Consider the following 15,844-nt stretch of genomic DNA (forward strand, 5'->3'; position numbering starts at 1 on the left):
TCATTATCACCCCATTCCTAGTTAAAGGGACAACACTCCAATTCTAGGGGAATCAATATCCTAATGAGTGTGGGCAACAAACTTATCAGTAATACATAATATCACACAAAAAGAGATGCCATTACCAATTTTAATGATCATAACTGATCAGGGTACTAAAAATACTTACTCCAGAGATACTGATAATTGGGAAAAAGAACTTTGATATGGACACCATGGAAATCCAAGTGGCTGCAAAAGAAATGTAAAACCACAGGAAATCAAAGGATAGTTAAAAGTCCATGCTTTCAAAAAATTTCCATGCATAAAACTTTAAAGCTTCAAAGCAACCAGCTACCAAATTGACAAAGATAATATTTATTATTTATTAAAGACTTAGTATAAAAAAGTTCTAAAGTGAGATTGTCTCGGACCAATTATTTCTGAAATGCAAGCAGAGAAGGACATCTACAAGACAAAATAATAATGCAATCAGCAACGTATTTACATGGCAGTCTTCCTACCAATAGGATCTAGCCTGTGCAGTTGAGAGGATGAATGTTATCCTCCCTACCCAGGTTCAATTCGCACAAATGATTTGATGAGCTCTTAATGAGCATATTGTTAACAAAGGCTTTAAGATTCTACAAAATCTGTTTTACCCTGTGTCCAACCCTCAGAATGAGGGAAAGTGCCCAGTGGATTTAACCAGGAAATCAATTACACTGAAAAAAGAAGTACATGGAAGTCTTCAAAATCTCAAACCAAATATTTTTGAAATGAGAAGAGGAAAGGAAAAAAAACACCCACATCTACATGACCAAATAAAGTGCAATTAACAAAAACGCCCAGTGGATTTACCCAGGAAGTCAATTGCACTGAAAAAAGAAGCACATGGAAGTCTTCAAAATCGCAAACCAAATATTTTTGAAATGCGAGGAGGAAAGGAAAAAAAAAACCCACATCTACAAGACCATATAAAGTGCAATTAACAATGCATTAATATGTAAGTCTTCCAAATCCCAACAAATATATATATATATATATATATATAAAATTCAACATACACAATTAATTCACTGCAGAAAATATGACAGAAACAAAATAAAAAACAAAGCTATATAAAACTTCAATAAAATACAACTATACTATAGATCCATAGTCATCATTTTCTTTGGAAGCTACCCTAAATGCACATAAAACACTAGCTGAGCGTCCTTTTTGGAATCTATTTATGCTTCAAGGCTGCGTGGTTTTGGAACCTACACAATATCGAAGGCAGTGCTCAGAGAAAGGTTTTCCCAAAATATTCCTCTTGCAAGAAGCATCATGACAGGGAGAGGCACAAAACCTGTTACCTAGCTGCAAGTTGTGTTTTAATCTTCCTATTTCTTTACTTCCAATTAAAGGTACAGGGAGTTAGAAATGCTTCCCTCGCATTTTCATTGGGTAGAGAAGGGTGCAGAGAGGGCCTTTCCATTTGTTTCTTTACACTTTTCCTAGGGAAGATGAATGGCTTCATCTGACTAATGTATGCAATCAAGAAACAAAGTGTTGCCAACTAAATGGATCATCCTAACCGTGAGAAGAAATGCGCCTTACAAAATACTCTTCTCTCAACACATCCTGAGTGCTATCCATGTAAGTAGCATTGGGATAAAATCAGCAAGAGTCCAGAAAACCAAAAAATCGTAAAAATAGAGAAAATATTGGTAAAAATCAGCAAACATCCACAAAACTAAGATACCACCAGAATATCGGTAAAAATCGGCAAACGTCGATTGGGCGAAAAAAATCATGATTTCGTAATTATTTTGCTATAAAATCTGGATGTTTGCAACACTGAGGCATACAGTATTATTAAAACTGGCCACGCTGGACCAGAACTAGCCAGTCCATACTAGTTTAACTCCCGAAGAGCCCAACCTTGATCAGAGGGCCGATTCAAGCAGGTTTCGAACTGAATACTCCAACATATCGCCATCCCGCCAAACCCACCAATACGCTAATTCAGCTGAAAATACAGTAAATTAAATTTAAGGAGAACTAAGTTACCAAGATCCAGATAATTTTTTAAAAGTCAGGATCTGAATACAATGGGCAAATGGAAAGTACTATATATATATATATATATATACTCACAAGGTTTGTTGAATTTCAATCTGAGGTTTGAAATTCAGCAAACATCGTGGCCATTGACCAAGTCCATAGTTCATGCTCAGGTCACAGCTGAAGTTCATAATCTATCCTGGAAGTTTCTAGGTCCAAGATAACATTTTTTTATGTTTATTGATATTGATTTTAATATTTAATAGTATATTTCATTTTAAAGTTAATATATAGAGAAAATGTATATTGATGAATCTAATGGTGAATGTCATCCAAACCAGTGAAGCATAACCCACATAAGACCCACGAGTACCCACAGGTCTGCACGGGTCTTAGGCTGGGCCGGGTCACCCGCATAGAACCCGCAGATAAGACCCTAACCCGGCAGGTTGAGCATAAAACCCGTCTACCCATATACAACCCGCGGGTAGCCTATTAGACCCTCATCGGACCTGTATATGACCTGTCGAGCCTCAAAAGGCACAAATTCTTCGGAATTCTGATTTTATTTTTATTTTTTTGTACTTTTCTGGAAATGAGGTGGAGGGAAAGGGAAATTGGAGGGGAAAAATGCTTTATAAGCACCTCTCTCTCTTCCATTTCTCATTCACTTGCCATTTGAGTGTTTGGCTAAGTTTATGAGTGTTGAGCAATGAAGCTAAAGGAGGTTGAAGGAGCTCTTGGAGGAGGCTAAAGGAGGCTTCATCGGATTAGACTCAACTTCAAGTAGGCTTCATGAACCTTGTTTGAATGATTTCCATGCATTCAATTTTGTTTTTTCTCTATGTTTGTAAATTTTTTTAAATTTTTTTTAGGTTTGGGGTTGCCTGTGGCTGAGTTTCTCAGCCACACAGCGGCCATGTGTGGCTGAGTTTCTCAGCCACACAACACCCCTATGTGGCTGAGAAACAGCCAAAAAAAATAGCAAATTAAAAAAAATCAAAACCAAAAAAAAAAAGTTAAAATTTTTTTCTTCCAGATTTTGTCACCATGCCACCAAAGGGTTCTAGACAGTCTCGTGATCCGGCATGGGCACATGGTCAACAAATCATTGCCGGTAATTTTTCTCAGCCACACAGTGGCCCTATGTCGCTGAGAAACTCGGCCACAAGGCTTGCGGGCTAAGGAGAACTGCCTCCTCAGCCCGCAAGCCCTGTGGCTGAGTTTCTCAAAGACACAGCGGCCCTATGTGCCTGAGAAACTCAACCACAGGACCAAAAAAAATGCCACCAAAGGGTTCTAGACCATCTTGTGATCCGGCATGGGCACATGGTCAACGAATCATTGCCGATAATGACCACCATATCAAGTGCAATTATTGCAATACCACAATGCATGCAGGCATAAACAGGCTGAAATACCACCTACCCAGAATTCTTGGGAATGGTGTGACATGTTGTCAAAGTTGCCCTGATGAAGTCACTACTGAAATGGCAGCTGCTTTGGAATCCATTAAAGAAGAAAGTTCTAAGAGGGCAAGAAGTAAGGATGAGATTGTTGGGATAGGTAGATCTTCATCTCAGAGCGAAACACAGTTTCAAAGTCCAAGTATTGGTAACTCCTCTTCAAGTGTTGTGGCAAATAGGATTATAACCTCTTCTTTCTTCAATCCTCGTACAACTCCAGGATCTCAACCAACCTTGGAGAGTTTTAATGAAAATGAGAGGAAGGAGGTAGATATGGTCGTGAGGAGGTTTTGGTACCATAAAGCCTTTCATTCAACTATGCAAAGTCTTATTTTTATCAGCCCATGGTGTACGCCATTGCAAGTGTTGGCTCTGGATACAAAACCCCATCTTATAATGCACTTAGGGGAAAAGAGCTAGATGAGGAGCTTGAGTGTGTCAAGGAACAATTAGAAAGCATTAAAAGCTCATGGAAATTTACAGGTTGTACAATTATGTCTGATGGGTGGACACATCAGAGGGGTAGGACAATAATAAATTTTGTTGTAGCTTGCCCTAAAGGAACCATGTTCCTGAAATCCATTGATGCATCTGCAAATGTAAAAGATGCACATTTACTTTTTTCATTGTTGGCTGATGTGGTGGAGGAAGTTGGGGTTGCAAATGTTGTCCAAGTTAATAACGGACAATGCAGCAAATTATGTGGCAGTTGGAAGGCTGCTTTGTGCCAAATATCCCACCATTTTTTGGACTCCATGCACTACCCATTGCATAGACTTGATGCTAGAGGACATTGGGAATTTGGAGTGGGTGCAAGATGTTGTACAAGAATGCAAGAAAATTATCAAGTATATTTATAATCATGCTTGCGTGTTGAACCTTATGAGGTAATTCACACAGGGTGAGCTTAGTCGCCCAGCTACCACACGGTTTGCTACAAACTTTCTTTCCCTCCAAACCATTTTGTATGAGTGTCAAGCTTTGAGAAGAATGTTTTGTAGCCAGCAATGGGTATTTTGGAAAGATAGCACAAAGCCAAAAGCATTGTCTATAAAAGCATCTATCTTTGGTGATAGTTTGTGGGACAAAGTCACTGAGATTGTCAGCTTCATTGAGTCCCTTGTGAAAGTCTTGAGATTGATGGATGGAGAGAAACCTGCAATGGGATATATTTATGTGGGCATGGATAGGACCAAAGAGGCCATCAAGACTTTCTATAAGGGAAATGAATCTAAATATCTCCCTATATGGCAAATCATTGATTCCAGGTGGGACAGGCAACTACATTCACCATTGCATGCAATAGGAGCATATCTCAATCTAAGCTTATTCTATAATGAGGGGTCTAGCATTCAAAGAGATCCCGAGGTGATGAGAGGTGTCATAATATGCATTGAGAAGATGTTCCCAGATCAAGATATTCAGGAAAAAATCAACATACAACGAAATATGTACAAGGAAGCATCTGGCATGTTTGGATTCAACTCAAGCCAACATCTCAAGGACAAGAAAATGCCTTGTAAATGAAAATTGTTAGAACTTCGCTTGTAATTTTTCTAGTTCTCTTTTATATGTTTGGCATTGCAAACTGATAATCTTTGCTGCTAATTTTTTACAACTCATTGGTGGATAGATTGTGGCGTTGAGGCACCACAATTACAAGAATTCGCCATCAGAGTTCTGAGTCAACCCTGCAATGCTTCTTCTTGTGAGCGCAATTGGTGAGTGTTTGAGCACATCCACAGCAAAAAGAGAAACAAGTTGGAGCATGAGAGGTTGGAGAAGTTGGTTTTCATCTACTACAACCTTCGAATACTCACAAAACAAGTGCAACCAAAGGATACAGATCCAATTTTATTGGATACTATTGATTTAGACTCTGATTGGGTTGTGGAGGAGGAGGCCCCTGATTTGAGTTGACTTGATGAAGAGACTGAGAATCTCTCTACTTTGCCATCTCAAATGGAGACTCCAAATACACCTGCCTCGCAGTTGCTTCAGTCGTCTGATGTCAGCACTAGCTCCACGAGGGCTTATTGTAGGTGTGGTCATCCATGAGTAATGAGACTCAAGATTGTTATGAGACAATCATTTATCATTTATGACATGTATTTGAATTTTGAACTTGTAAAAATTTCTCATTTCCCACCCCGGTTTTCAGTTTCTCCTTATTTCTCCCATATAGTTAAATGCCATTTCCCATAACCATACATTTAACAAGCTAGAAAAAATAAATTTGTTGAAAACACAAATTCTGAAAATTTTACAGAATGCTGGAAATTGCAGAAATAAAAATCAGCAGTAATAAACAGCCATTAAAACACATTTAAACACTGAGATTTTTGGTCAATGTGACCCTGGAAAAACCCCCTACAACTCTTGGGGAAAATCAGTTTGAAAGCTCTTCTTTATTTCTGGAAAATGCCTTTTTACAATGAGAAATATTCAGCAAAAAATCAGCAAGCAAATTTACAACTTATCTCTTTTCCCATGCCTCACAGCAAACTGGAAATTATAGCAAAAAGGACAACAATAAATGCTATACGGCCTCCTCGATTTTCGTGCCCACTTTCAGCATTAAATGTTGTTGTACGTCCAGCATTAAATGCGTTGTACGGACTCCAATAAATGCGTTGTACGGCCCTCGTTTTGCATGCAGAAAAATCAACAAACTGCTCCTCAATTTTTGTGCAAACCACTCCTCGAAAATTGTGCCAAAATTTGCCTTTCACTGTGCTGAACCAGCTGTACAAATCTGCTCAATTGCTGCCTTGGAATGTGTGCCAAGCTGTTGTCTCCTTCTCCTCCCTGCTCAGAAATCTCTCTTGCTCTCCTTCTCCCAATCTGCTCATGAAAGAATGAATGACATTTTCCTCCTTTTCCTCCTTTAATCTAACCCCAAGTGACTTTTGGGTGATCCAAGTGACTTTTGGGTGATCCCTAAATCCAATGGCTGAAATAGATTGAGATCTAAGGCTGAGATTAAATGCTCATTTAAATCTCACTTTTTATTTTTTAATTCACCCCACTTTAATAAAGACCCACTTAGTCATTTATTTTCAAAGTCACTTTTCCTTTCTAATTTTTCATTGACTTTATAAAAGTCGCTTTAAAATTAGACTTAATAACTTTATCACTTAAAGTCACTTTTAAATTAGATTTAACTTTATAAAAATTATAGTTACTTTAGGAGAAAAATTAAATTCTTTTGGACACTTTTCCCTAGACCAAAGATCAAAGCCTTAAGGAACCACCTGTCCTCCGGTACCAAATTTCAACACTCCCTCTTACCGAGGAAGGTGTTCCTCACCACACCCATCTTGTCTCTGAAGTAGACATGCTTGCCCCGTGGTAAGGCTTTGGTAAGAAGATCTGCAACCTGCTCATCAGTGGAAATATACTCAAGCTTCACAGCTCCCTTCTGAACATAGTCTCTGATGAAATGATATCTGATCCCGATATGCTTTGACCTGTCATGAAAAACTGGATTCTCCGTGAGTTTAATGCAACTCTGATTATCACAGTAAATCACTAAAGGTCTCAACGGCTAACCAAATAAGCCAAACAACATCTTGCGAAGCCAGATAGCCTCACAACTAGCTAGACTGGCTGCCATATACTCTGCTTCCGCTGAACTCAGTGCTACTAACTGCTGCTTCCGGCTGAACCATGACACTACTGTTGAACCCAACCCAAAACAACACCCTGAATTGCTCTTCCTATCAGAAGCACAACCTGCCCAATCAGAATCGGTGTATCCTGCCAATCTCACTCCATCTCCCTGCCTGTAGTCCAGACCATAATCCACTGTCCCCTGCAAGTACCGCAAAATGTGTTTTGCAGCCTCCCAGTGAACCTTCCTAGGCTCACACATAAACTGACTCATCGTGTTGACTGCAAAACAGATATCTGGTCTAGTGTTGACCAAATACATCAAGGAACCAATCAGCTGCCTGTACAATGTGGGATCCACCAACTCGGAATCCGAAGCATGAAGCTTTTTCCAGTTGGTGATCATCGGTGTCGACATGGGTCTACAATCCTCCATGTGGAATCTGCTAAGGATGTCCACAATATACTTCCCCTGCCCCAAGAAGAAATGCCCCTCCTCCTGCCACACCTCCAAGCCCAAAAAGTAATGCATCAAGCCGATGTCCTTCATCTCAAACTCCGTCGCAAGATCTCTCTTGCATTGCTCTATGAGTCTCTCTGCACCTTTATGACCAAGTCATCCACATACAGCACCAGAATGAGAGGCTCCTCACCAATCACAATAAAGTAAAGGTTCGGATCTGCCTCACTCTCTGTGAAACCCATCCCCTGCAAATATGTATCTATCCTGGAGTACCAAGCTCTGGGAGCTTGCTTCAGGCCATAAAGGGCCTTCTTCAGTCTGCACACATGGGACTCCTTCCCATGCACCTCAAAGCCCTGTGGCTACTCAATGTACACCTCCTCCTGTATGAAGCCATTGAGAAATGCAGTCTTCACATCCATCTGGTGGATCTTCCAACCCATCTCTGCTGCTATCGATATAATGGAGCGGATTGAAGTATATCGAGCCACGAGAGCGAAGGTCTCCTCATAATCAACTCCCTCTACCTGGGAGAACCCTCTAGCCACAAACCTTGCTTTGAATTTCTCAATGTTGCCATCTGCAGCATGCTTTACCTTGTAAAGCCATCTGGAAGTAACCACGGATTTGCCCTCAGGCCTCGACACCACCTCCCAAACATCATTCTTCATGATAGAAGAATACTCCTCCTGCATGGCCTCTCTCCAGACCTGTTGGCTAGCTGCCTCCTCATAGCTAGAAGGCTCAAAGTCAAGGATGCTGGTAACCATCGCCATATAGCTACAAAACCTCTCAGGTGGTCTACTCTCTCTGACCGGCCTCTTCAGCTCAGCAACAGATGAGGCATCTCTCAAGGTGTCCTAAAGCCACTTGGGCTTCCTCTTCCCTGAGCGCACTTCTCCCACCAGAGAATGAAACTCCTCCTCCTCATCATCATCAGGAGCCTGAACTCCTGACTGTTTGTCTGTTGTCCTCCTGCCTGCACCTGAACCTGTACCGTGTGAACTGTCCATCAGTGGACTCCCTAGTGAACTGCTCTGCATGCTGCCCGGAGCACCACCCCTTTGGCTCGGTGAGCCACTGCTCACTGACGGACCTGACATCCTCATAGATATACCTCCTAATCCTCCTGATCCCTGCCCATTGGATCCCTGCGACTGACTCAACTTCTGTTGAGCGTCTGGCTGATCCAGATACTCTAACTCCCGTGACCTCCTAAAGGCCCTGTCCTCCTCCAACTTCACATCCCGTCTGACAACAACTCTCCTCTGTGCAGTAATGTAAATCCGAAAGGCCTTTGAGGTCTCACTGTAGCCCACAAAGATACCCTTCTCTATGGTGGGCTCTAGTTTGGTCCTCTTCTCCTTGGGTATATAGGAGTATGTAATGCATCCAAAGATATGAAGATGACCAATATCAGGCTTCTTCCCAGAGAAAGCCTCCTCCAGAGTCATGTGCCACAAGGCACGATGCAGACTCTTGTTCTGCAAGTAAACAGCTGTGTTGCAGGCCTCTGCCCACAAGAACAATGGCAACCCCTGATCATGTAACATGGCTTTGGCAGCCCTATGATGGATCTGTTCTTCCTCTCTGCAACCCCGTTCCGCTGGGGGTTGTAAGGAACAATGAACTCCCTCCTAATCAATGTTGCACGAAGCGGGAGCGAAGCGGAAGCGCGAAGCGGAAGCGCGGAGCGCGGAAGCGTCATTTTCCAAAAATCTAGGAAGCGAAGCGTCCGCGGAAGCGTCTGCTATATATATATATTTTTTTATATTTTTTTGCATTTATACTCAAAACAAACATCCCAAATACCAAATTAATTGTAGAAGACATGAAAACATGCATATTTTTGCATAAATCAAGATAGATATGGCATCCATGATTCCATTGTAGTTACTAGTATGTACTACAATCATCTATATTCTAGCTATTACAAACATACATCAAATTTTTAAGCATATTATAAAACATAAAACATTTAAGCATATTATAAAACATAAAACATAGAGCATATTATGATTTATCTAGCAAGTGAGCAACTGTCAACATTTGTCATGTCCAAAATTCAAATAATAATGTTTACAAAATATGTCACTTGGTCACCGCCAAGCCAAAAAGGTTCAAAATTCAAATTCACAAGTCTACAAGTCTAATGAGTAATCTATGACAAAAAGAAGTAGATTGTGAATATATCTACTAATCTCTCCTCCTTCCACCACGAATAGAACGTGATGGCGGGCCTCCACGTGGTGGCAATGAAGAAGATGGTCCCTGTGTAAGTCGTGGCACTGGAACTGATGAAGAAGAACCCCCTGCTGTTGGTGTTGAACCATGGAACCTAGGAACCAAGGGACCAGATGGGGGTGGGGGTGGTGGCATATCAACACGGTCATCATCATCCTAGAATCGCTCAAAAAATTCATGCAAAAAAAAAAACACTAGTTAACAAAAAAATTAAAAACATGAATTAGAGAAATGCTTTATAAGGGAAAATTGGAAAATTCATACCACAATGGACATACCTGGATAAGAGCATCCTCTAATTGCTCTAGTCGCAACACTCCATCCTCCAAATTGGGCTCCTCTGGATTCTTGTCCCAAGTCAACAAGTCTTTATTAGACTTTGCATCTTCACAGTAATGGGACAACAATCGCAAGTTGTAATGAACATAAACCAAGCTCTCTGCCCGGTCTAAATTCAACCTGTTCCTTTTAACACTGTGGATGAAAGAATAAGAGCTCCAACACCTCTCTGCAGAAGAAGTGTTTACCACCTGTGATAGCACCCGCAATGCCAAACTCTGTAGAAGTGGAGTAGGCCCTCCATGCATGTTCCACCACTCAAGAGCAGAAAAATGCTCTCGATCTTGAATTGCATGCATGCTCCCAAATGGACCAGTGTTGCTCGTATAGTTGCTCTCCTCTCCTTTCCTCTCTTCTCTTCTCCTCTCCTCTCTTCTCTTCTCCAACTCTCATAAACTCAAAGTGAGAAAATGAGAAGAGAATGGGGGCTTTATTCTTTTCTAAACTCACCCTAAACTGACCCTAACCCACCCCCTCATGCTTAGTTAAGTTAAATTTTAAATGAAATTAAAAAAAAAATATGTTTATTTTGCTGCCCCGCGGGTTGCGTGCGGATTGCGCCCGGGTGGCGTGCGGGTGGCGTGCGCTTCCGGGCAGGTTGCGTGGCGCCACCTCTTGCCCGAATCGCCTTCCGAAGCGCGATTCCGGGGGCAACGCAACCTATATGGCAGGAATCGTTTTTAAAACCAGGAATCGCGCCACCTCAAATTCGGAATCGCGCTTCTTTTGGAGATTCCGGAACGATTCCGCACGGGTCGCGGTTCCGGGTTAGGATCCGGGGGGGGGGGGGCGATTCCTGCAACCCTGCTCCTAATGCCTGCCTCCACACAATAATCAACAAACTCTCCAAGGGTGTACTCTCCTCCATTGTCCGACCTCAGGGACTTGATCTTCCGACCTGTCTGTGTCTCCACAAGAGCTCTGAACTCCTGAAACCGCTTGAAGACCTCACTCTTAGTCTTCAAGAAATAAATCCAGGTCCTCCTGGAGTGATCATCAATGAATAAAACATAGTACTCATATCCACTCAAGGAAACATGAGACATCCGACCGCTCACATCAGAATGAATCAAATCAAGTATCCCAGTCGCTCTGCTGTCACTGCTGGGAAAAGAGGATTTGGCAAACTTGCCCATCGAACAACCTCTGCAAGTATCAAAGTGATCAGTACTGAAATCTGCCACACCTGTAGTGATCTCCCGCAATGTCCTCAAGGCTCCATGATACATATGTCCCATCCTGCGGTGCCAAATCTCACACAGCTCAGAACTGCTAGCTTTGCTGTCGGTACTACTGCTCATTGCCAAAAGGGGCTGGAATGCAAACTTGTACACCTTTGCATGGCGTACACCTATCACTCTAGCTGAATCAGCTGGAGTGCCCCTGGGATACATCAACACCTGTCCTCCCCTGAACAATACCTCATATCCTCTGTCCTCCAAAGCTGAGACGGATATGAGATTCTTCCTCATCCCTGGACATAAAGAACATCTGACACTTTCAAGGGAGGTTTGGACTCCCTCTGAAATGTCAGTGTCCCCACCCCAACTGCTCTAACTCTGTCATCACCGAGTACTACCTCAATATCAGTGCCACTCTCTGAAAGCTCTGAGAAGTACTCATGGACTCCTGTTATATGACGTGAAGCCCCACTGTCCACATACCAGATACCTGAAGATGCTCCGCTAATCGAGGGAAAAGCATGCTCCCTCTGAACCTGTGTCGCAGGTGATCCTGCACTAGAGGACTCACACGTAGTGAACGCAAACTCCCGGTCAAAACAACCTGCAAAGTCCTCAATCTCTGCTGAAGCTGCCACGTCCTGGTTCTTCCCCTTCTTCTTCTTCTTCTCCGGACACACAACTGCATAATGTCCCATCTTTTGACAATTCCAACACTTCACCTTGGAATAGTCCTTCTGTGTGTTCCCCTGTTTACCATTACCTTTGCCTTTGCCCCCACCACTGCTTGTGGAAGCTTGCTTCTTCCCTTTGCCTTTCTTGCCTCCTGCCACCAGTGCTACATCCTCATCCTGCTCAACTGGCTTGGCTGCCCCAAGCTAACCTTTCCTGATCTCTGTCTGAATGCAATCATCCCAAAACCTCTCCCATGTGGGAAGGGTCTCACGTGCACAAACCCCATCAGCAAAGTTCAACCATGAACGGGGGGGCCATTCACTGCAATCCGCACCAACTCAGTGGGTGGAATGGCCTCTCCAATCGCTGCCAACTCATCTCTCACATTAGTAATCTTTGTGAGATATCCAGCTGCACTATCATTACCCATCTTAATGTTCTTCAGCTTCTCCTTCAAGACCATCTTCCGGTTCTCATTGGTACCCTGGTAGAGATTGGACAATGTTGTCCACATCTCATGGGCATTGCTCTTTCCTCTCACATGAGGAATGCAATGGTCTTTGATTCCGTCTAGAATCAGCCTCTTACCCTTGTTGTTCTTTTTATTATAAGTAGCCAACTGAGTAACATCAGTAGGCACAACAACAGGGTTCTGTGTGGTATGCACCATGATATCCCAGACTTCTGCCTCCTCAAAGATACTCTGCATTCTCTCCTTCCAAATGCTGTAATTTATATGCCCATCCAGTCTATCATCCACCCTCAATCCCAATGACATCCTGTTGTCCTAAAACTGAAAAATAGCACTGCTGTAGTAAAGATAAAACTGTTGTTTATGAAAAAATCAGCTTGCTGGAATTTTCTGAGCGAAAAATCAGCAGCTGTAATTTTTCCTTTTGCTGTCCCAAACTGTCCTTCAGCACTCAAGCTCTGATACCATATAGAAATTTCTCATTTCCCACCCCGGTTTTCAGTTTCTCCTTATTTCTCCCATATAGTTAAATGCCCTTTCCCATAACCATACATTTAACAAGCTGGAAAAAATAAATTTGCTGAAAACACAAATTCTAGAAATTTTACAGAATGTTGAAAATTGCAGAAATAAAAATCAGCGGTAATAAATAGCCATTAAAACACATTTAAACACTGAGATTTTTGGTCAATGTGACCCTGGAAAAACCCCCTACAACTCTTGGGGAAAACCAGTTTGAGAGCTCTTCTTTATTTCTGGAAAATGCCTTTTTACAGTGAGAAATATTCAGCAAAAAATCAGCAAGCAAATTTACAACTTATCTCTTTTCCCATGCCTCACAGCAAACTGGAAATTACAGCAAACATGACAGCAATAAATGTTGTACGGCCTCCTCGATTTTCGTGCCCACTTTCAACATTAAATGCTGTTGTACGGCCAACATTAAATGCGTTGTATGGACTGCAATAAATGCACTATACAACCCTCGTTTTGCGTGCAGAAAAATCAACAAACTGCTCCTCAATTTTTGTGCAAACCACTCCTCGAAAATCGTGCCAAAATCTGCCTTTCACTGTGTGTTGAACCAGCTGTACAAATCTGTTCAACTGCTGCCTTGGAATGTGTGCCAAGTTGTTGTCTCCTTCTCCTCCCTGCTCAGAAATCTCTCTTGCTCTCTTGCTCTCCTTCTCCCAATCTGCTCATGAAAGAATGAATGACCTTTTCCTCCTTTAATCTAATCCCAAGTGACTTTTGGGTGATCCAAGTGACTTTTGGGTGATCCCTAAATCCAATGGCTGAAATAGATTGAGATCTAAGACTGAAATTAAATGCCCATTTAAATCTCACCTTTTATTTTTTAATTCACCCCACTGTAATAAAGACCCACTTAGTCATTTATTTCCAAAGTCACTTTTCCTTTCTAATTTTTCATTGACTTTATAAAAGTCACTTTAAAATTAGACTTAATAACTATATCACTTAAAGTCACTTTTAAATTAGATTTAACTTTATAAAAATTATAAAGTTACTTTAGGAAAAAAATTAAATTCTTTTGGACACTTTTCCCTAGGCCAAAGATCAAAGCCTTAAGGAACCACCTGTCCTCCGTTACCAAATTTCAACAGAACTTGCTGACATTTTTTATTTTAATTATGGAATCATGAGTTCTTTTCCTATTCAATATCTAAATGTTTTCCTTACAAAAATCGAATATGTTATGTTGTACTTTTATAGATATGAAATGATGTTATCAATTATTGTATCTATTGTGATTTTTATAACTTATGAGGATCGGAATTGTCATTAGTTTCTTTTTTGTGCTTAAAATTTACCATATTTTAAGTTTTTTTGTATTTTGACGAGTCTTATAAGAGTTGTTCCCGAGTCTTATACGAGTCGGCGAGTCAATGTCGTGACGCGTCTTATACGAGTACGAGTCTTGCAACATTGATCCAAACCTCATCAAAAACTTCGAACTTGAACCAAACCTAATCATTTTTAAGCCCAAACCATGTGGTGATTTATACTCTGAACCTAATCATTTTCGATCCTGACTCGTAATATATAATGCTAATATTAGGCCCAATGGGTTAGCTCAAGTGATTGAGTAATATAATTTGCAAGTAGGGTCAAGTCCTCAAGTTAGTATACTAAGAGACAAGTTGAAATATCAATACTAGAGACAAGTTGAAAAATCAATACTCTATATCAACACGTTAGGTTTGTACTATAGTCTATGTCAAAGGTTTACCTTGACTAACATCTATCGACAATGGTAAAGTTTACAAAAATTCCCTATTCATGAATTACAAGGAAAAAAATATAATACGTATATTAAATTATTTAAATTTTAAGTATAATAAATATAATCCTAAACTAATATACTACAATAATTATCTTATATATGTTAAATAATAAACTTATAATAAATAAAAGTTTAAATTAAATTAAAACATATAAACTTTAAAACTTATATACTAAAGTTTATATATTTTAAATAATAAACTTAAAATATATATACACAATAAAGTTACTTTATAGGTTTAATATAAATAAAAATAAAAAAAATAAACCATGAGATATAAATGCTAGTTTTCATATATAATTAAATAAATAAACCAGAGAAATCATATTCATAAACTTCATTTGTGAACTAAAGCATGTGATGCCCTTTCGACTTCTAGCAAAGCAGTCGTCAAAGGATAATTAGGGTCCAGACTCCAAAGAGCTATCAATGAGTGTTACAAAGACCAACACAATGCTCCCCTCACCAAGGATGATCATGAAATTGGGGCATATAAAGATTGTTTTTTGCGGACCTCACACATGATGGATAGCTCCCAGCATTGTGGCACAACTTCCATTAGTTTACACTTGTAGATAATGGTTTAGCAGATCAACTAAGAATTCTTCATTTATTAGAAGTGACCTCTTGCTGGTGCTTATTGTTAGAATTGCCATTACTACCCTTCACACAACAAGCTTTCTTGCCTTCATTATGGCATTCAACCTTAGAGGAAACCTAAACCCTCAACAAGCCCAAACTACCCAATCCCCATGAAGCGTTCCAACTATAAAAGATCCATTTAAGAGTAGAACCTTGGAAAATCTAGGCAAATTTGGATCCAAATCCATATCCAATCCAAGAACTTGCAAATCCATCCACCAGGGCAAACAGATCCAGAAACACAAAAGTAAAAGCGAAAATCTTCGCCCCCCTCTCCCCCAAACCCTAATCCTTACATAATGAAGATCGTTGCTACATATCCCTTCTTGATTGTTGAAGCTTGTGGTAGCTTCGGAAGGTCTTCTGCATAGGCTTGGCGTATTAGCATGTAGAAGATGATTTATTGTCTCTTTAGGT

At 40.7% G+C, this 15,844-nt stretch overlaps 1 protein-coding gene across 1 annotated transcript in view; it reads right to left on the reverse strand.

Moving 5' to 3' along the window:
- LOC149178382 (E3 ubiquitin-protein ligase IPI1-like) overlaps positions 1-15,844 on the reverse strand; it is a 141,238-nt gene that overhangs the window by 65,146 nt on the left and 60,248 nt on the right. The window contains exon 3 of the mRNA XM_089420328.1: positions 170-231. Coding sequence (XP_089276454.1) covers positions 170-231 — 62 coding nt within the window. The remainder of the gene's footprint in view (positions 1-169; positions 232-15,844) is intronic.

The sequence above is a fragment of the Pinus tabuliformis genome, chromosome 4_1 (genome assembly GCF_031772625.1).
Source record: "Pinus tabuliformis cultivar Carrire ecotype Pingquan chromosome 4_1, CPIR1, whole genome shotgun sequence".
Taxonomy (NCBI): Eukaryota; Viridiplantae; Streptophyta; class Pinopsida; order Pinales; family Pinaceae; genus Pinus; species Pinus tabuliformis.